This window comes from Nesoenas mayeri (assembly GCF_963082525.1).
Source record: "Nesoenas mayeri genome assembly, chromosome: 4".
NCBI classification, from domain to species: Eukaryota; Metazoa; Chordata; class Aves; order Columbiformes; family Columbidae; genus Nesoenas; species Nesoenas mayeri.
In genome coordinates, this window is record NC_137540.1 from 40,857,301 (window position 1) to 40,880,261 (window position 22,961).

The following is a 22,961-nucleotide window of genomic DNA, read 5'->3' on the forward strand; positions in this document are numbered from 1 at the left end:
TAGAAAAAGAAAAAAAGCAGGCTAGCTAGAAGATAATGAACTTAAAACACAGTTAGCTTTAAAAACCCCCCACAACTTTACATACAGGATACATTGAACTGTGCCACTAACTTGTAAACATTCATATTCTGTGTAGGTCTTTTCCTCCAATTTGTAGTAAAAGTTCAAAAGTAAAACCTTAAAAATAGAAAGTTCCTTGAAATCAGAAACAATGACTTTTTTTTTTTTTTCAACCACAGCAGCAACCGTCATAGAGGTTTTTCTTACTTTGGGCAAGAGTTTGTACTTGTAAAAAGCTTTCTTAAAAAAAAATCATGTGTCCGCTAAGCACAAGAGAACAGGACTACTACTATCAACCTTTAAAGAAATATTTTAAAGACAAAATATTAAGCAATTTTTTTTTTTAAATTGAGAATTCTGTCCATAACATCTGAGCGGCATATTTATCAATATTATAATTTAATATACTGTCAAATTATCAATATATTACAATAATTTACACAGACTAACCCTTTCATTTATGATAACTAATTCAGCATGACAAATCAACCTATGTTATTAAACCGTATGTATTAGTACATATATCTTATGGAGACAAGTTTATGTATAGAAGAGCTGATTATGCAGTGAGTTAGAATTGTAACAGTGACTTCAAGGTACCTCTAGCTAGCACAGAGTGACATAAGGACACTAGAAAGCAAGGCATGGATGTACCAACCTCTCACAAAAATGAATCCTGGTGGACTCAGCTTCAGCAGTCTGAGACGTTACCACCCAGCTGCCAGTACTGAACCTTCTATGTTGACAAGCCACAATGCTATCTTCAAAGTAACAATAATTGAGATTTCATTAAGCTATTTACACTTGACTGCTTAGTTATCTGAAGATACAGCAACCATGGCAGAATGGTTGTACATAGAACAGGCAGAAAACTTATCTTAAACCACTACAGATACATTCAGTAAGAGCTCCTTTGACTAAAGCTTGCTATGGCCTATGGTGAACTCTGTGCTACAAGGTGCTCTAGAGATCCAGTGACCAAAGTGAATCCTCCAAATAAATGACTTTGTTGATGAAGTTCATCAGCAGACCATTAAAGATAGCTATTCTAGTTTGAATGTTTTTTTCCAGCTTTTAAAGATATCAACTTGGAACATAAAGCAACAATTATTGTAAGGCACAATACACAAGCAACATTACTTATAAATGATAGATTAAGGTCTGCTTTTATTACCCAATGATTTTTTTTCAAGTAAGCAAAGAATAAAGTGTTTATGATAAAACATCCTCATTTTACTCGCTCCCCCCTTTTAACTTTTCCTGGCTCAAATTTAGAAAATATTCAATCAAATGATCAGCAAGCCACAAAGTTAAGAAGGTGATCTAACAGCTCTTCAGATACTATAGAACAATCTTCAAGATGCTGAAGTTTTATTACACTCTAGACATAGAAAGTGACAAAACCAGCTTTATTAACTGTAGGTAACTGTCATGATCTCTGTATGCAACTGCTCCTTTGCAGAAGTAAATGTGCTACAGGGAAGGGCAAGCACACAGCATATTAGTGACAAGGAAATCACTGTGATTAAGATTCATTACTTCTGCTACAGAAAAAAGGTGACAGAAAGATTTCCACCTGTCTTCATATCCAGTTAGAGTCAACACAATACTCCATGAAGGCTTGTACTACCAAGGATGTTTGGATGTCCTCTCTATTCAAACGTATTCCTCTGCTGTGAAACAAGTTAGAAGCATCCACAAGGAGATCATCCTTATCCCTAAATTAAAACTAGGAAATCTTCTCAGTTACTCTTCAACTCCCTTTCCTTGTTTATCAGCATTTGCACACAATTTTCTTTTCCAGAGAAAAGAAAACCTGAACTAAATCTTAGAAAGACAATTAAATATTCTCCGAATAAGTCTCACATGTAGAGGCAGAGCCCCTCCCACTCCCTGCCCTTTGTTCCAGATTTCTGCCAAATATATTCTTCACTTTTGGCTACTTAGTTCTTATGAAAACAGACCGACTAGAATAGCCATTATATGCTGAGTCTCTTTGCATGCATATGACCACCTGATCACTTTATAAGCTCGCTTTGAAAGTAGGTGTTTGTATTTTTTTTTCTTCTCTCAAGGGACCAAAGCTCTACTTTCCCCAAAAAGCAGGTGAAACTTGGCATTCCTTGGATGTAAACATACAACGGAACTTTTTGTAGTATTTAGAACCACAGTTTGATTGTCAGGTTTTCAAAAGATTAAGAATTGAGTTGGACTTTAACGTAATGCCTACTAAATTTGTTACTTAAAAGACCTCAGTACTGAGGCACATCAGTTTCAGCCATTTCACTTAGATGTAGATTTTAAACAGAGTTGCCTATGCTAAGTGTCAGTGTGTCAGCACTAACTATATTCTTGCAACTATGTTCACTTCCCTCAAAGTACATTAAGTTAGTTTTTTAAATCTTGCTCTAGATCTGGTGTACAGGCCTAAAATGACAATTGTCCCTTTGAAGGCAACCGCAAGGCTGATGTGGCCCCTGGTGAAAATGAGTTTGACACCTCTGCTCTAGATTACAGCACCAGTCTACAATCATTTAGAAATAAATTACCAAAATAAATAGATTAGGAAAACACAGATTAAGTTTAGTTGCACTACACAAAGCCATAATGAAGTAGAAGATATTAAAAACAGTGAAGTAGTAGCTGCACCATCAACATACCTCTGCACTTGGTCTGCATGATTATGCAACAGTGAAAATGAACAACCATTTAAAACAGTAACACCTTGGGAACCTTAGCACTTTCCTCCTCTTAAGTTTAGATGCTAATACAATAGGACAAAAAGAAATTAAATACAATCTACTACTTGCTCAGTTGGCTGACTGAGCAAAGGGCTAGAAACCATGAAGTGAAACCGAGTGAATCCTGGAATTTTATTACATGCAGCACCTAGGAAAGAAAGAAAGAAAAAGGTATAATTTGCTACGTTTAGTATTAGTGTCTTTGTCATTATACTTTATCACCTGAAGACCCAGTTACTAGTTCTACTACCATGGAGTAATTATTATTTTACAATGTGTTTAATCCAAGACATCTTCAAAGTACTTAATTTTTAAGTAAAAATACAGTGCTACTGACTGCTGTAGTGCAATTAATGCCCTTATAATACAATTCAATACAGAAATGTAAGTTACGAAAATCTCTCTCTCTCTTTCAATCCTGATTAACTTAATGAGTTCCTCCAACACTAATCTCTTAAACACAGAACTATGGGAAATAAGAGATCAAAGAACAGCAATAAGCAGTCTAACTAAATAAGCCATGTTGATTAGCAAATTGCATTTCCTACTGATCTAAGAGTTCACTAATGAGATGCCTGGCACAATGACTGATCTTGGATTACTTTGAAGCTATGCTTAACAGTCACATTCTCCTTGCCTTGTGCTATATCTAGGGAAGGCATAAGCATTCTTCTTTTAAAACTTCAAATTAATCATACACAGCCCAGGAAAACACATGAAGGTTGTAAATATTTTTGATTTTCCTTAAGACTTGCATACATTTTGTAAAAGTCTAAGACATCAAAATGCAGAGAAAAAATTAAAATATCTCAAGTCCACACAAGGACACAGTTGCCCTGCTAACCAGCACTTGATATCATGAACGGTCAGTTTCGCTGCAGTGTTCAAAGAACAATTAAAGACTTCTGCTTTAAAATCCACCTTCAGTTTTGTACTTCTGTGACCTAGGTAGGGTCAACAAACTTCGTCTATTAAGCAAAATACATACCATAACTTCCAGTTGTATTGGCACATATTACAGCGCCAAAGAAATTTGGGGCATACTTCTGGATTCTGGAAATAACTTTTTGACAGGCTACTGCTGGGTCTATTCCCATCCTCATGTACTCCACAGCTAGATAACTGAAAAAACAAACAAACAAACAACCCCACACCCAGACAGCCATACTCAGGTTATATATTCTAAAATATCATTGACAAACTTTGATTTCTTTGCATAATGGAAACGCATGATAAATAATCTTTAGCCAAACTTCATATTGGCAATTTTAACTCAAGTTCTACAAATGTAATTAGAAACAGGACTGAAAGGGACTGCAAGATGTCATCTTTGCCATCTATCATTCTAAAGCAAGCCTGGGAGAACTCTCTGATCATTTGCAAGTAAAAGAGGCTAAGCAACAGATCAGTTGAAGAACTGAAGAAGCAGTTAGAGAGTTACTGGCTTTTATTTTTCATTGCCTGATTAAGTTTGACATTAAAATTTATTACTAGTTTTCAAAAAGGCCCACATCAAGATGTTTTGAAGAAAGTTAACCTCTGATATTACATTACTGATAATTATTGATTTCAGTAAGCATTAAAAAATCTTTCAGAAAAAACTTTCTCGAAATTGACATATTTTCTTTATTTCATGAATATGAAGGTGCAGTGTTTCGATTACAGCTTTGAGCCAATTTCAAATTTTTTGAAAGCCAAGATAAAAAAAAACACCTCTTACTCTAAATGCAAGAGTAATCAACATAAACTTCCTTTGTATCTACAGTATCATTAGACAAATGACTATATGAGCTTGACATGAATCAGTTGCATTTCCAAAATGTCTTCAGAGGCAAAAAAATTACTTTTGTTGTCAGTTTCTTTCAGAACCTGAAGATTAAAAGATAACGCATAACTTACAAGTAAACCACACTAGATTTTGTCTTGATGAAAGACGGATATACCAAGACCAACTCTTGTTACACTAAGACTCATCTACAGATAGCGTTAACTATATATCTTATAAAAGTACTGCTGAAGAGAACTTTCCTTGCATTTTGAGAGTTCCTGTTACCTTTGATTTATTTAAACAATCAATTAGGTTCAAGTTATCTAAAGATAACTGTCTGAATAGAAAGCTGTATTTCACAGGGGTCTCTCCACTAATCAAAATCTCAGTAAGATGCTACTATCTCAAAAAAAGTAGGCAGAAAATGCTAGCAATTTTGCCCTTTATTTGACGCTTCCTTCACTTCTGGCAGGTCAATTCTGTTCTTTGTTTTCATGTGGGAATATCTAAATAACACGGAATTAGAAAAGATCTATCTCTACAAGGAATCTGTGATTAACCACCTCGTCTGAGTTTTCTAAAACCTGGTAGTGCAAACATAAAATGTTTTAAGCATTACAGCCAAATCCTTCAGGCTACTAGATTGTAATGTAAGCTTTTATTGATTAACCTCATAGTGGAGCTCCACTCAGACTACTGTTGGTATCTAATACCTCAGGATAATTCATGAAGTTGTCAATTGCCTTTTATTTGAAGCCTGGCTTGGAACAGCTTGAAACTCATTGAGGACATTTGTAAATATGCAACAGCTTGCAGGAATTCATAACTGCCAGAGTTTCAGGAAAAGCACCTGAGTAATATGAAGGCCACTGCTATATATCCCTTCAAGCATCAGTGCCCATTATATTCAGCACAGACTTCCATAACTCATTCCTATTGAGACCAACCCACAAAAATGACTGTCAAGACTTAGTGATGAAAACAGCCATATTTTACATGGGTTATGGAACCATGACAACAGCACTAAAACATCTCTTCCAGTTTCAGATTAGATGAAATGACACAGGGCTGTTACAGTGACACCTTCCCACCCTCCTGAGTAATCTGAGACTTGGCCTTCATCCTTGCTACAATTTATAACACTTTTTCCCGCACACCAAAACACTCTGGAGGAGAAAGCTAATCAGTTCTGTTAAAAAGCATGCAGGTTGGGAATTGGGAACATACTCATTACCTGCTGCCTGTTTGCTCACAAAATGGCAGTATTATGGAGATCTGTCATCAAGATATTTAAGAAGTCACTTCTTTTAAAACAGATCATAAGGATGATTTGATTTTGCTACTGTTCCTTCACCTTCCATTCCTTCCTTTCCTCCCACTTCAGCAGCCAGTAAGTCAGGCTGCCTTTTTAATCAATTACTTCATTTGCTGAGTTCACATTTTGCTAGAGAAAGCTAGCAAAGTCTGCCCTAAGGACAAACCTGGGTAAGAAGCGCATCATGACGTCACCATCCCCAGTGGCTGCAGCTCCTCCAGCTGTACTATCTGCATAGGATCCTGCTCCAGCTATTGGAGAATCTCCTACACGGCTGTAGTGAACAATGAAGAAAAAAAATCAACAAAACAAAACAAACACACACACAAAAAACCCCCACAAAACAAAAAAACCCAAAACAAAACAAAAAACAAAACAAAAAAACCCCCACAAAATGAAAACAAAAAAAACCATCAAAGTTGAAACTATCAAAAAACTATAATTTAGTAATTCCAGTGGGATTGCATTAGTGTAGTAGCTCTTGGCCTAATATTGGCAAGTTCTTATGACTTGGGCACACTTTTAACTTTGTCAACCTTCCTGCCTCCAGCTGGGTTAGTGTTAAACTCACGAGAGAACAGAACAGGTAAAGAGGTCACTCCACTGCAGTCAGAAATCTTGCTTTAAAACTACTCATAAAAGTGATCTGTGATAACCTGACTGACCTGCGGCTTAACCCACCTCCAATGCACAACTGTTTGTTATTATACTGGCTATAGTTAGGGCAATAAGGTTTAGCCAGTGGGCAACAGTAAGCAGCTAGGGACATTAGTATGTTTAATAACTTGTTGCTAAATCCAGAAGTTGTCTGACTTGGTTGACAGACAAGATTCCTAACTGGGCAGAAAAAAATCTCAAAGACAAAACACAGGTCTAGGGCTCTGATTCCGTGTACATTTCTTTGGAAACTGTGCACCTCTCCAAAACACTTCTCGGTGTCTGGTGCCTTGCCTTGCAAGCTGTCTCACAACGGTGCCAGTTGTTTGTATTTCTGTATTGTGAAGTAAGGAAGCTGAAAAACAAGCATTCTCTCAAACACACACAAATTATCTTGCAACTGAATCAGTTTCTCAGTATTAGGATTTATGGCAGTGCCCTGAAACAAATAAGGCCATTTTATAATCACCACAGTCTAAAACATAAAACCTTTAGATAGGCTTAACATAGGAAATGAGGTGGGAAAAAGGCTTTTTTGCAAAACCAGTAATACTAACCCTGGAATTTTATGGACTGCACCATTAGTAGATGTCCCAGAAGCAACAGTTCCGCTCCTACCAATTACAACCATACCTAAAATTTTCAACAGGGATGAAACACATTCAGAAACATTCCTAATAGATATATTAAATTGACACTCTCACTATGAAACAGAACCACAATACCCAGACTATTCAAACTACTGATACCCTGAAATACAGAAAAGTCGTACTCTTATAGAAAACAAGCTATTTAAAAAACCCATTTGGTAGCTTTTTGAATGTATTACAAAAGCACATAAAGTAATCTAGAACAGTGAGTGCCACATTGTTTAGAGGCACTGCTTCCCAGGCAGACACTCTCTGCGGATATACACCAATGTTAACCAGTAGAGAACAAGTACATGGTGACACCACATCCTGTACCAGTACCATCAGAATAAAGTCTAGAAATCAAAAATCATGCTTTAGGGACATTAAAAAGAAGTCAGAAAAATGAACTGAAATTTGGCAGGTGAAATACTGCCTACTGAAGTAATAAAAATTACATGAGAGGCAATCAAATGTGGGAATAAGCCTACCCCTCACTAATTTTGTGCTGACAAGGAATGACACTGCCTTATTTTAGAGAAGTGTAGATTGCCACTTGGAACAGGATTTGGGATCAGCTGTTTCTCCACAGAACAAGACTTCACCTCTTTATGATAGGGCAAAAATTGCTGCTGGCAAACTCTAGTACAAAGTGAGAGCCAAGAAGCAAAATTCAAAGAGTTGAGTTTTGATTCTCTGATCTCACCAAGCAGTAACTCCTCCTCATAGAAAAGTTTCCTGACCAGTAGAAGATAAAAGCTTGAAGGCATTGACTCTATGGCTACCATTAGCTTCTGCAAAAAGACTGGAAGGGCATCCATTCCTACCAACTTCCTAAATGCTTTCTCAATTAAGACTCTTCTCGAAATGTGGTAGTCAAGGAGGCATTTCATGTATAAAACAAGGTGGAAGAACTTGAAATACAAATGCAAGCACCATAATTTAGTACAAAACAGCTTAGGACTACTTAATTACACATCAATTCCTGAACTATATTTAGCAGATTCCCCCTTTCATCCTGACATTTCACAATTTCTGAGTTTTCTAGCACATACTGAAGACTGTATATTCCAGTAAAGAAAGCTACCTACCAACTTAAGAATTGGGTAGGTTGCCTGACTTCTGTAGAACATTAATTGGTTATTAGTCGGGTGGACTGGAAGCTAAGAAAAAGTATTCACACTTCAAACAACTTCTTAATTCTCAGTATTGCAAACACTGTCAGGCCAAATGTTCTGAATTGCTCAACTGAGAAAAATCCAGACTAAACCAAAAAGGACAGTTTTCAAGACTACAAAGTATAAAGCTTTGAAAGACATGAATCTGTAACTGCTCCAGTCCTTTGTCTGATCTGCTCATTCATCAGCTTATAAGCTTAGCAATTAACAGCCCTGAGTAAGTAAGCAATCAGAAGTCTCTGGGACTACTACTGCTAACCTGTTCTAAGAATATTAGTTTCTATAAAAATTTATTAATTTAGTCAAAAGCCAGAACAGAAGAAAAATAAAAGCAAGCTTTATTTTATTAGTTTAAGGACTGTTTGAAAAACATGGCTTTTGCTTGGCAACAAGACTTCACTGTTTACTCATGTCTTCCAGCACCACAAAGTCTTTTAAGTTGGTCTGACAGCTACAGGGGAGATTTGACCTAAGATAACCATAATCAAGATAAAAATAATTATTTTTAACCTTGATCAGTTTTCTAAGTATACATACCTTGGCATAATTACTTGGGCAGCTGTCTGAGGGAAAAAGCAGTAGGGCAATGAACAGCTAAGGGAAAAAAATGCAGCAAGGGGCTGTGCAGCCAGTGAACTGGAAAAACAGAAACAAGCCAACAAACCCTACTCTTAGGCACTCCAACCTAACACATAAGTAACACAATCTTGAAAACACTATAAATAGGAAATAATATCTATATTAAATATTTTCCTTTAAGCTCCGCATGATTTAATCTATAGGAGAATGAGAAAAAAAAATCAGCATCAGAGTTATGAAAAGTTGTTACCAATTGTATCATGATTATGAACACTTCTTTCTGAGATGGTCTGTTCTTCTTTAGAAGTTACGTTTTCAGGCCGTTTGTATGGTCCACAGGATTTTGAAGAGTCTGGTACCACATTCTGCAATTATTTTTTTATTTGCATGAATAATATGCTTCGTGACAGATACATTTAAAAATACTACAATCAATATCTATAATCTACTACACAGGTATCAGATGCCTAATACTTAAATTATACAGCTGTACTGAAACCCTGCAAGTTGTTTTGCTTAAAGAATAAAGACTGAATTCTGATACTATATGGTAAAAAGTTCTTTCTACTATAAAGTTATGTTATTTAAATTATTCTCCTTTGCTCAAGTGACTGTTAAAAAAACAACAAAACAAATGGAAACAAACAAACAGGAAAACAACTCAAAAAAACCCAACCCAACTTATTCTTCAGCAAAACAAAGAAAATTTTCAAGCTAAAAAAAAACACCAGAGGAACTGAGCTTGTTTTATTAATGCCAAGCCAAGATATTATTGTCAAGTACATATCATAGTCAAGATATTTTCCCAACTGAAAAACAGAATTTGTGTTGAATTAAAATGGTTCAGCAATGCAGCATTTCATATCCCAGAAACAAGGAACACAATGTACAGACATATAGAAATCTGCAACACCAATCCCAAACCAAACAGAAAACCCCAACAAACCAACCTCAACATAACAGGTAAGTTTAACATGGACAGCTGCACTAACCTGATGTGTTCACAGGTCTGAGTAAAGCCTATTTAAGGACCTTAATTGCTACTGTAAGATTTTGTTTCAGAAATTTATACATGCATCAAAAAATACATATGCTATTTTGTTTAGTTGAAGAAGTTCTGTCCATATTTAGAGGTAATAAAAAAAAATACACAAAAACACTACTGCAGCAACATAAAAACCAACAGGATCTACGAAATAAGAGCTAGACACATACTCTTCCTGATTCTACCAAATGCTTGGTAATTCCATATTTGTCCTGTTTAATAAGTAAAACGTTTTTTTTCCTTTACATGGAAAGCACAACTTCAATATAAGCTGAAAGGAAGAGGCAATGCTGCATTACTGACTTTCTAACCCCTCCTGTCACCACAACCACTGCACTGTACCTTCCAGTAGTTCGGCTGACAGTCTTGACTGAGCCACTTTGAATACACCGAAAGAGATTCTTGGGTAGTTAAATCTTCGTATGGAAACCCCATTTTTACAGCAAACAGGGAGGCTTGAAAAGCAACAACAAACCCAAAACAATTTATTTAATTTTTTATACATTATAAGATAATGCATTAATGTAATGTTATCTAGAAATCAAGAAACTCTGTATTTTCTGTGGAGGTGAGAAATACGTCTTCAGAGAGCAGTATCAGCCATTATAGTGATGTACAATTGCAGCAACAAACTCTCCCTTCACTGGCCATATCAAATTTCCCCAAATCACTATAACTATGTTAACACATGTAAGTTGCAGCATTGAAAGAGAAACTAATTCAACTCTGTTAATCAAATGTACACAAATAACCTGGAGCAAGAGTGGCCTGGGCTGTGTGTGTCAAAAAATATTTAGATAAATGATACAAATAAATTTCCCTTAAAAAGCTAGTCTTTCATGAAATCTAAGTAACAATGTGGCACAACATTTGCCACCAAAACACTGACACTAGCAGAAATCAATCCACCAGCTTACATCATATGATACTTTTTCCTTGCAGCTTTAAAAGTGACTGTTTCCTTGTTTTGAAAATTAATGCACTATGCATCAAGGGAGCAAAAGAAATACCAACACAAGCAATGAAAAAATGATACAGCTCTAAGAATGGCTTTTACATTTAGAGAAAGGGAAAAGAAAAAAAGATCAACTGTTCTTCAATCTTTTAGTTGTAAATACCTTTGATATTACTTAGTAACAGATACTATTGCTAGACTCAGATGCTTGAACAATTTATATTACCAATTCTGGATAATAATGTCACTACAATACACAGCTGAACAAGCTTCTCCAGTCCAAGAAGTAAGAAAAGCCTTCAATTATTTTTGGACAGTTTTTCTGTGTTTTTCTTAAAAACTGACACAATTCAAGTCTCTTTGTGCTCATAGCAAAATAAAATTGACAGCTTCAATTAAACAGATATTTTATTTCCAGCTTTTAGAACAAATAGGCTGTTTTTTTGTTTTAAGGTAAAATTGTGCTTGTTCATGTTTGCCAGTCATTCTTTCATGACTTTTGAAGCTTTGTTTCTATTCCAGGAAGCAGAGTTGGTCATTTTCACTCTCTCAACTTTTTACTTGGATTGCTGGTCTAGGACAAAAAGGTCAGGCACACTATGATTATGAAACTTTCATGTCTATTTCCTGTCTATTATCATCTTGGCAGATGATAACCAAAATTATTCTTTTTTTCCTTGTTTGTAATCATTCTGCACTGAATTTCCCCCATCAGACTCAGTCTACACTGGTATACGGGGCCTTCATTGCCAGTTTTCTATGACCTTTCCTAAAGAAATTAAGCAATGAATGTAAAATGCAGCTCTTTTACAATTGCAAGAACCGATCACTGTGGTTATCTGTTCAACAAAAGCTACACCAATTCATTCCTATGTACACTAATGTCATTATAAACCTTAGCTGTAAAAACACACTAGCTTTGGTTATATTCTGGCTTACATCTACAACAGCAAGAGTCAAAGAAGACACCAGCCTTGACTTGCATGACTTTTTTTTGTTCAAGACAGATTTTATCACCACCAGTGTCATCCTCTTCTGAGGATGGCTGAAGCTTTCATCATAGTTTGCAATTAGCTAAACACTGTTCACATATAACTCACAGGATCAGCTACCTCATGCAATATGATACAACAATTTCTTCACTTCCCCAATTTGAATTATCCTCAAAGCCTCTTTTTGCTTTTGTTTTTTTTTTTTTTGGGGGGGGGGGGGGGGGGGGGGGAAGAAAGGTAAAATAATGCAATTTGTTAAATTTTAATTTACCAGGTGAAAATGATACAACAATATGACTTCAGACTTTAAAAGTTATCAAATTTAAATGATTTTGTTCACTGAATAATTATTTCAGTGTTCACAGCCTGTGAGACAACTTTTCATTTCTGGACTTAGAACCTGCTGATTCACACTACCAGACATTTTTATGTTAGAAGACTACCAGTTCTTTTATCAATAATCAGAGGCATGGCTATTTTAAAAAGAAGATGTGCTGAAGGGCAACACAGCAGGGGTAAGCAATCCAGGTTGTTTCTAAAGAGCATCAATGACAACTTCCTGACACAAGTGACAGAAGCACCAATGAGGAGGGCTGCTCTGCTGGACCTCATACTTACAAACAAAGAAGGGCTCCTTGGGGATATGAAGGTTGAAGGCAGCCTTTGCTGCACTGATCATGATATGGTGGGGTTTAGAATCTGGAGAGGGGGAAGAGGGCAAGAGGCAAGATCGCAAGCCTGGACTTCAGGAGAACATAATTTGGCCTCTGCAGGGATCTGCTTTAAAAAAGTCCCATGATACCTGGACAGAAGAGGTGTCTGAGAAAGCTGGCTGATACTCAAGAATCATCTCCTCCAAGCTCAACAGCACTCTATCCCAATGAGTAGGAAGCCAGGCAGAAAAGCCAAGAGGCTTACATGGATAAACAAGGAGCTCCTGGCAAACTCAGACATAAAAGGGAAGTATACAGAAGGACAGGTAATCTGGGAGGAATATAGAGACACTGTCTGAGCATGTAGATATGAGGTTAGGAAAGCCAAAGCCCACCTGAAGTTGAATCTGGCAAGGAATGTCAAAAGCAATTAGAAGGATAACCAAGTTGCCCAGATATTGTAAGGTCTCCTTCCTTAGAGATATTCAAAATCCATCCGGACACGGTTCTGGGCAATCAGCTCTAGGTCACCCTACTTCTGCAGGGGAGTTGAGCCAGAAGACCTCAAGCCCCTACCAACCTCAAGCATCCTGTGATTCTATAATACATCCTCTTCCTTAAGTTCTCTGTGTAGCAAAGCCCTTAAAATACCTAAGCTTGAACTTTTTGAGTCAAAGTACACAGAACTGTGAAGACTATTCAGGTGTCACAACACTCTAACAGATTCTGTCAGTGTTTTTAACACTGAAAACAAAAAATTCATGTTACTTCCATTAAAACTTTACTGCAAGGATCAATGGACTGCTCACACATTTTTAAATGATCAATACAAAAAATTAATGCATGCCACAGCTTGCTTCCTCCTCTCTACTGTCCACCACTCATAGAAATGAAATTTTAGGAGACAGGCAGACTTTCCTGGATTATACCACTGAATATATTCAAATAAAAGTGCAGTTTTGTTATGAGTTAAAAAATGACGAATAACCTCAGCAATATTGCATCTTGAATTTAAAAAGCCTGCAGACATTATACACATTTATATTAAAAGATTGTTCTATTTTAACTTGCTTTTCTGGTGAAAACGTAAATATTTTTATTTAGAAAACAAACTATGATTTCTTTCACTTGCTTTTTTGCAGTTTCAACTATATTCCTCTGAAGCCATAGCTCTACTCTTAATCAATCTTCACCTGGTAAAGACAGCTACAGTTTCCTTCATCCAAGTTCCTATTTCCACAAAAATGCATTATTTCACAAGAAATACTATTCTTTCTCAATTTCTCCACTGCTTTGATTCATTCACTAACATTTATCACCGTCTCAAATTTTTACTCAGATATATCTTCAGCATTCCTGACTTTCTTTCGCCACTACTGCTAGACAGTTTCTCCTGAGGGAGTTCTCACAGACAGCAAGGACTAAGCATAACAGCTTTGTCCACATGACTGCATTATGCAAAGAGCTATCTTCTTAGACTGGAAAACATTTTAAATCAGCACTTTAACTCTTGCATTTATTCATTTTTCCTTATCTTTTCTACTTATTCTACCAATCAAAAGTTAAAAATATTTTGATAACTGTCAATGATGGGGAAAGGAGTATTATGTGCATTTCCTCCTCCTCTATTTAACATCTGACCAATTTCTTTTTCAGTATCACCTATGAAGTCTTTTTTATCAAAGCCACTTTTAACCTCATCATGGCCAACTGCTCGAATTAAATAGAATCTGCAAATCTATCTCTCTTTTCAGACCTTCTGTCAAACACTGTCCTCACCTCCCTCTATTGCCCTATTTTACTCCATCAAAAAGTGCTGCTGCACTTATTTCTCTGTCATTCTGTACACATTAATTCCTTCAAGAATATTTTATCTTTTCTTATCAATTTCAAAGCACTTGACTCACCCTTAATGCTCAGATGTCAATTCCACACTATCTCCACATTTCTTTCTGAACACACACATACATTTTAAAAGTCCTTAACTGTGTGTGAGCCAAGTAACCTTTCACTCACTACTCATATACCTCCCTGGAATCTATATCTCTTTTGAAACCAGTACTATTCTAACAGTAGCAGCTCATGTTTTAAAAGCTCAACTACTCCTCCAGTTTGCTATCACTCTCTGGTTGTGCCTAGGAGTGCAACACATAATATAATTTTTTATATTCACAGTATCACAGTATGTTTGGGATTGGAAGGGACCTCAAAAGATCATCTGGTCCAATCCCCCTGCCAGAGCAGGAATGCCTAGATGAGGTCACACAGGAACATGTCCAGGTGGGTTCTGAATGTCTCCAGGGAAGGAGACTACACAACCCCCTGGGGCAGCCTGTTCCAGTGCTCCGTCACCCTCACTGAGAAGTTGTTTCTTCTCAAATTTAAGTGGAACTTTTGGTGTTCCAGCTTGCTCCCACTATCCCTTGTCCTATCATTGTTTGCCACCGAGAAGAGCCTGGCTCCGTCCTCGTGGCACTCACCTTTTATATACTTATAGACATTAATAAGGTCCCCACTTAGTCTCTTCTTCTCCAAACTAAAGAGACCCAGCTCCCTCAGCCTTTCTTCATTAGGGAGGTGCTCCACTCCCTTCATCATCTTTGTTGCCCTACACTGGACTCTGTCCAGCAGTTTCCTGTCTTTCCTGAACTGAGGGGCCCACAATACTCCAGACACAATACTCCAGATGGGGTCTCACCAGGGCGGGGTAGAGGGGAAGGAGGACCTCTCTCGATCTACAAACCACCCCCCTTCTAATACACCCCAGGATGCCATTGGCCTTCCTGGCCACAAGGGCACAGTGCTGGCTCATGGTCATCCTGCTTTCCACCAGGACCCCCAGGTCCCTTTCCCTTACACTGCTTTCTAACAGGTCATTCCCCAGCCTATACTGGAACCTGGGGTTGTTCCTGCCCAGATGCACGACTCTACACTTTCCCTTGTTAAATTTCATCAGGTTATTCCCCACCCAACTCTCCAGCCTGTCCAGATCCTGCTGGATGGCAGTACAGCCTTCTGGTGTGTCAGCCACTCCTCCCACCTTAGTGTCATCAGCAAACTTGCTGATAGTACACTCAATTCCCTCATCCAAATTGTTAATGAATATATTAAGTAATATTGGCCCCAGTACTGACCCCTGAGGCACTCCACTAGATACTGGCCTCCAACTAGACTCCGCAACATTGACTACCACTCTCTGGCTCCTCTCCTTAAGCCAATTTGCAATCCACCTCACTACTCTATTGTCTAGACCACACCTCCTCAACTTAGCTGTGAGGATATTGTGCGAGACTGTGTCAAAGGCTTTACTGAAGTCAAGGTAGACCACATCCACTGCTCTGCCATCATCCATCCACCTTGTTACATTCTCATAAAAGGCTATGAGGTTGATCAAGCATGACTTACCCTTAGTAAAGCCATGCTGACTGCCCCTAATAACCCTCTTATCCTTGATATGCCTTGAGATGGCACCAAGGACAAGCCATTCCATTACTTTCCCAGGGACGGAGGTGAAGCTGAACAGTCTATAATTACCTGGGTCCTCCTTCTTGCCCTTTTTGAAGACTGGAGTGACATTTGCTTTCCTCCAATCCTCAGGCACCTCTCCCGTTTCCCAAGACTTGGCAAAGATGATGGAGAAAGGTCTAGCAATGACTTCAGCCAGCTCCCTCAGCACCCACGGGTGCATCTCATCTGGACCCATGGATTTATGGATGTCCAGACTACTTAACTGCTCCCTAACCCAGTCCTCATCGACTAAAGCAAACTCCTCCATTGACCTGGCTTCATCCAGCGTCTCAGGGGTACAGGGCTCCTCAGGACAGCCTCCGGCAGAGTAGACAGAGACAAAGAGGCATTCAGTAACTCTGCTTCTGCCTCTGTATCTTCTGTCACCAGGGCACCCACCCCATTCATCAGTGGGCCTACATTGCCTCTGGTATTAGTTTTATCTGCTATGTATTTGAAAAAGCTCTTTTTGCTGTCCTTGACCCCTTTTGCCAGGTTTAATTCTAAGGAGGCCTTGGCTATCCTAGCTGCCTTCCTACATCCTCTAACAGCAGCCTTATATTCATCCCCAGTGGCCAGCCCCTGCTTCCATGACCTGTAAACTCGCCTCTTCTGCTTGAGCATACCCAATAGATCCCCATTTAACCACGCAGGTCTCCTGGCTCCCTTCCTTGCCGTCCTGCGTGTGGGGATGCTCTGATCCTGAGCTTAGAAGAAGCAAGCTAACTGATCCTGAGCTTGGAAGAAGCAAGCTATCACTAGTATTTTTAAACTACGAAATACAGTAATCTTACTCAATATACACTAAAATATTAAAATGTAACTGTAGTGTCTATTAATTGTTATTCCTCACACAAAGTTACTCCATGGTTTTAAATATTTACATCTAATAGCTTCTATAGTGTCTCGTATCAAGCCATCTTTGATACATTAGATATCAGTGGTATTAACTAAGCCTTGGGATTACAAGTCAATATTTGCAGTTAAGTTGGTGGAAAGACCATAAAATTGTATTTTTCTTTTTATGTGCAAATAATGAAATAAAATCTAATTCATAGTTAACACTTCTAAATTATTTTACTAGATTCATTTTATTGCCAGAGAATACTTCCACCTATATTACCAAGATTAATATATGGCCATTTTAACAGGAAGTGTTTTAAGAAGAGGGTGTGACTTGGAAACAGTTAAATGAATAATTACCTGACTCTCCCACTAACAATGTATGCTTAGTGTATTCAATGACCTTTCGCGCTACACCAATTGCATTTTTTACATGTCTGAGATCCGCAACTGCCCCAACTTCCATAGTGTTACTGGAAATAAGAAATATATAAAACTTATTAAAAATACAAGAATACTTGTACATTTTTTATTAGACAAAAATCTGTTCTCATCTAAATTAAAAAGCTTGCTCTGTTAAAATATTGCTTTAATTGTTCTATGCTATAGATAGATGGCATCACACTAGTAGGGAAAAACTTCATACATATATTGTTTGCTTTTACAGGCACAGGGATGTTGCTCAATTAACTGTAACTCCATTTACAATAACATTTTCAGTAGAGTAACTGCTTTGTTACATAAACTCACAACATGAACCAAAAACTTGCAACTACTTTTTCATCAGGATAGCTTTAAATGGTAAATAAAGTATAGAAGACAATTGCGCCAGAAGTGAAATACTTATGGAATGGATGTAAAGGGAAAACCTTAAAATGCTACAAGCCATCTGCTTTGCAACTGCTATATCTACATCTGGATTATTGCACTACATGTAAAGATTCTATAATATAACAACCTGCTTAGTTACTATTCCACCCCTTAGATAAGGATTTTTCCTCATTCCACAGCTTAACATATAACTTGTCCCACAGTCTGCCCTAAACCAAAAAGATCTCTTTAACCACCTTTACATGAAAGTGCACTAAAAATTACAGGAATTATTCTGTTCTCCATGCAGTTTTCTTACCCATCCATAATCATTGCATCCAGTGTTGTTTCTCCACTTTCATCTGGGCTTCCTCCATATCCCACGCTCCCATCGCATTGGTCAATCTCACACTGACCACAGCCTCTCTCCACCGCATCCAGCTCAGAACCTCCCAACTGCAATACTCTCCAAGCTGTAATTAACACAAATAATTAAATGCCACCAGTAAAAGAGTCTCCACTACTGCTTTAAAGAATGTTTTAAAGATTAACATGATTAAGATGACTGGGAAGGTGTTATTTGCTAACAATCATCAGAGCTTCTATGTATTAAATAACCTCCTCTGCCCAGAACCAACCATTATTTTATCATTGCTTGTTTAAAGCCTCTTAAGTGGGAGGAGAAAGGAAAGCAAATCTTCTAACTCAAAAACAAACAAACAAGAACTTGTAAGAAGTAGCCCTCAAAAGCTTCATGTGAGAACACTAAGTGTCCAGCTGCAGAATAAAATACCTAGAACAGATCTAAGCCAACATCAGTAACTACATAAGAAAAAAAAAGAAAGCAGAAACTATATACAATAAATTATTATATATGAATATATATACTTCATGTATATATTAAGTATATATGAATTAGAATACTCTGCATTCTCCTGTTCAACCCTTAGTCTTCTGTTCTTTAGGATCTAGCTCGTGGTGCAGTTTTGTAAGACATTAGAGACGTGCCAAATGACATGACTTGAATAAAGTGGGCCTGAAGGCTGAAGGCTTCGCACCTACGACATTTCACAAGGTTGCACCCCAGGCAAGACTTTCCAGGATGCCTGAGGTTGCTGCCATTGACAGCAGCAATCCTGCTTCCTCCTCCTCAATCTCAGAAGGTTACCCTTAAAAAACAAGTCACCATTGCAAATAGCCACAGGAGTGCAGACCACATATTAGCAAAAGAATGCTTTTAATTTAACTTTTCCACAGCTCATAACCTCCTCGTCCTTTTTATTATTATTTTTTTAAACGCATTTTTCCCACCATTTAAAGTTAAACCATATGTTTACAGGCAACACCAGGGCTCAGCGACAGAGCGCCATCAATGCAAACACCAGCTTAAGGGCCTGGCCTCTTCCCCTGCGCAGGTAACCTGGCAGCCCCAGGCCCGGTTTGGGGCCGAGCTCCCCGGAGACCCGACACAGGCGCTTTCCCAACAGGCAGAGTCCCCTCCCGCCGCTCCGCAGCCGGGCCCGGGGCTCGCCTGACCCGTGACAGCGGCAGCGCGGGCTGCACGGAGCCCGGGCCCGCTGCAGCCGGAGCCGTCTAACGGAAGCCAAGTCCCAGCCCCCCTCTTCTTGCTACAGATGAGCGCCGTCACGGCTCAGACTTTGTTTTTAAGCCCACGTCGACTCCCAGAGCCCGCCGCCGGCCCCTCAGCAGGAGGAGCGACGGAGCGATCGGCACTGCCCTGCCCTGTGTCCCCCCCCGGCCCGGTCTCCCGCCGGGGCACCTGTCTCTGCCGCCTTCCTAAACGCCCAGGTGTTGATGACTACAGGCAGGGCACCGGCTGAGGCGCCGCCCGCCAACTGCAGCGCGACGAGCAAGAGAGGCACAACCAACATCCGCCCCCGGCCGCCGCCGCGTCCCGCCGCCATCGCCGACCGGCCCGGCCCTCCCCGCGCCGCCACCAACCAAGGGGCTGCGGCGGCGCATGCGGCCCGGCCGCGGCGGAGCGATACGACACGGGAGGAAGTGCTGGTCGTTCCGCAGCGGTCCGAGCGTGCTGTGGGTGCTCCTAGGGAACGTTGTTGAGACAAGGAAAATCCTAAATGCCTCCCAGCAAAAGCCCCCGAGCATATTAAAATAGACTTTATGTGTATTGTATGCCCCTGCGTGTGTGGAAGCCGGCCTGCTTGTGCGGAGGTCACTGTCGATGAAGTGACCGGTATTGGAGATGAGCCGCGGTGGTGGGAACGGGGCTGTGTGGTGGGTGCCAGAAGAGACCCAGAGCCAGCCTGGAACGGCAGATAAAGTGCGTTCAAAAGCATTCTCCGTGTGTGCTCGAGAGATTCTCATGAAGCACCTTCATGTGCTGCCTTGTTAACATACATGTTTTTGTCAGAAGTGGAGAGATTTCTGCAAAGAGTGCATTTTGGGGTCTACTCTAGCAAATCACTTATGGAAGAATCTGTAAAATGCCTTGCTTTATAGAAATCATAAACCATATAACAAGTAATTTTTTAATCTCTCCCCTGCTGTTCAAGCTTTTCATTATAAACCATTAGCAATAGTTTAACCCCATTTGACACGTTGCCATAGTAGTCTGACTGTTTCCAGGCTTGTGGGCTCTCCTGCTGTCAGTGTAATACACCAATTTGTGTTCAGGCCTGATTACGTTCAAGCAGTCGGTGATCATCAACCAGCTATTATTTCTGAACAATGTGAAAAAGGTGACTTCTGCTAGAAGTGGATATAAAATACACACTCCCCCATCCCCCCTTACTCCTTTTCAATGTATAATGGGCCAAACTCAATTATACTTAAACAGCAATGTTGCTTGTCTTATATTTGTAGTAAGAGATGACACTTGGACCTCGTGTGACAAACTCAAGCTCATAGGCACATATAAATTGCAGGTGTACCCAAGCTACTTTAAAAAGCCTGAAGCAATATTACTTTTGGTATAAAAAAACGATCCACAGAGTTTAGAATCAAATGGTTGTCACAAAAGAAACAAATTATCCTTCAATACAGAAGTTGCAAAATAATAAAATACAGTATTGGGTTTGACTTTAGTAATAGTATGGCCTTGGTTTCAGTCAGTTCCCAAAAGCAAAACTACAAGTAGTCTAGAGAAACCTTTAGTCAGGTAAATACTGTTAGCTGATTTGTTTCTGATATTACTGCTTTTATTTCTGTCACATATTTCTGTGTAAAGCTCTTAGGGAAAAGGGCCAAAATAAAGATCTGAATTAATGTTAGCTGAAGGAAAACAGAGGAAAATATTTTCAGGAAGGTAATTCTAGTAATAAGTGAAAAGGTAAATATAATCAAACATGTTCCTAAAATGAGTGCATTAATAATATTTTTCGAATACAGTTTTCTTTTAGCCAGCTAAAATGGACCATTATGAAATAAAACCACTTTGATATGGATGTTATTCAAGTAAAAGTATTAACTGTGATGGTTGCATCTGCAGGCTGAGCCTGCACAGCTGTGGAGAGAATATTTTTTAGGACTTGAAACAGCATAACATCATGCTTTGAGACCCGTGTAGAAATTCAGTTGGTTTGATTTCTGTGGTATGCTTTCTAACTGCCATTCAAAAGGCAATAGAAATAAATGCAATAATGTATTAATGCTTTACTGTATACAATGTTATTTAATACCATATATTTTTATGCTCAGTGTGGAAAAACTCACAAAGCAAACACTGCTCTCAGGTACAGTGTGTAAAATCAACAGCAAGGTCGATGAAACTCTGTTTTCACATGCTGAAAGCTGGGGAGAATTTGAGCATTATCTGTCCCAAGACAACTCTGCAAGTCAGTTGTGCTACATCTGTCTGGGCGTTGTCCCCCAATACTTAGTGTTATCTTAAAGACTGTAGCTAAGATAAATGGTGATACCAGTAGACTTTTTTCCCTGCAGCTAAAAAGCAAATAAATGTTTCCACACACAAATGCATAATATTGGAAGAATATTCTGGAGAAAGACTTGTGTGGACAAGGAATTACTGAGAGGATCCACAACAGACAACACTATGACTGAAAGGCACTGAGTAATTAATGAAAAACACAGTAGGAAATTCACCTCTTTCCCTGAGAGTGTCTATTCCTACAGTGGCCAAACTGTGACCTCAATTATATCTGTGTGACCTTATCTAGCACCATCTGTTCAAAAATGCATGACTAGCTTCTTTTTGCTGTCTCAAATTTTCCATAAGTGTGCATTGAAACCCAGTTAATTATTGCAGTTATATGTGTAATTTGTTTACATTTTTATCTTGATTTTGCTTACAGTTTGTAATATTAGCATACACAAACACATGAAAAGCAAATCTGAGAATAATTTTCTTAATAAAAATAATCAACTGTTTAATTAGCATTTGCTATGGAAACTTACTTAAGTGTGAATATTTTTGACACCTAAGATCATAGAATGGATTGGAAGAGATCTTAAAGCTAATTTAGTTCCAACCCCCCCTCTTCCACTAGTCACCTTCCACTAGACAAGGTTGCTCAAAGGCATGTTCAGCTTGGCCTTGAACACTGCCAGGGACGGGGCATCCACAGCTTCCCTGGGCAGCCTGTTCCAGTGCCTCACCACCTCCATAATGAAGAATTTCTTCCTTATATCTAACCTAAATCTTCTCTCTTTCAGTTTAGAGTCATTACTACTTGTCCTATCACTACATGCCCTTGTAAAAAGTTCCTCTCCAGCTGTCTTGTAGGTCGTCTTTATGTACTGGCGGGCTGCTATAAGGTCACCCTGGAGCCTTCTCCAGGCTAAACAACCCCAACTCCCTTAGCTTGTCTTCATAGGAAGGGATTTTGAATCCATCATGCTTCTAATTAAGATACATTTTAAAATGACCCTGTGTTGTAGTTTTCTGTTTTTAGTAGATTTGTGGAATCACTGCACTCTCCGTTTTTTAATTTTTTTTTTTTTTTTTTCTTTTTTCAATCCCTTTCATGGCTTCTTATAATATGTATGTTTTTTCATTCAGTGAACAACACTGAAAAGGATGAAGAGATTTATTTGTGGTGAATGTCTCCATCATCTGCCTCTTAAATCATCTAGGAAAGACCCTTGTGCTTTCTCTCATGCTTGAGAAGAGATATCTATAAACATTTTCAAAGCTACTTAGTTATCCTCACCTGAATCTGCCATAAAACTCAGCATCACTGTGAGGTCAGTCAAAATGTTTAATGTTTAAATCGTGTCATTATGCAGACC

At 38.7% G+C, this 22,961-nt stretch overlaps 1 protein-coding gene across 1 annotated transcript; it reads right to left on the reverse strand.

Moving 5' to 3' along the window:
- Positions 1-2,848: 2,848 nt before the first annotated feature.
- On the reverse strand, positions 2,849-19,657 carry AGA (aspartylglucosaminidase; the record flags this gene model as incomplete). The annotated part of the gene is made up of 9 exons (XM_080344038.1): positions 2,849-2,949; positions 3,790-3,923; positions 6,051-6,158; positions 7,099-7,174; positions 9,178-9,292; positions 10,315-10,427; positions 17,283-17,395; positions 18,052-18,205; positions 19,513-19,657. The coding sequence occupies 9 exons, from the start codon at positions 19,655-19,657 to the stop codon at positions 2,849-2,851; spliced, it is 1,059 nt and encodes a 352-aa protein (XP_080200164.1).
- Positions 19,658-22,961: the final 3,304 nt, after the last annotated feature.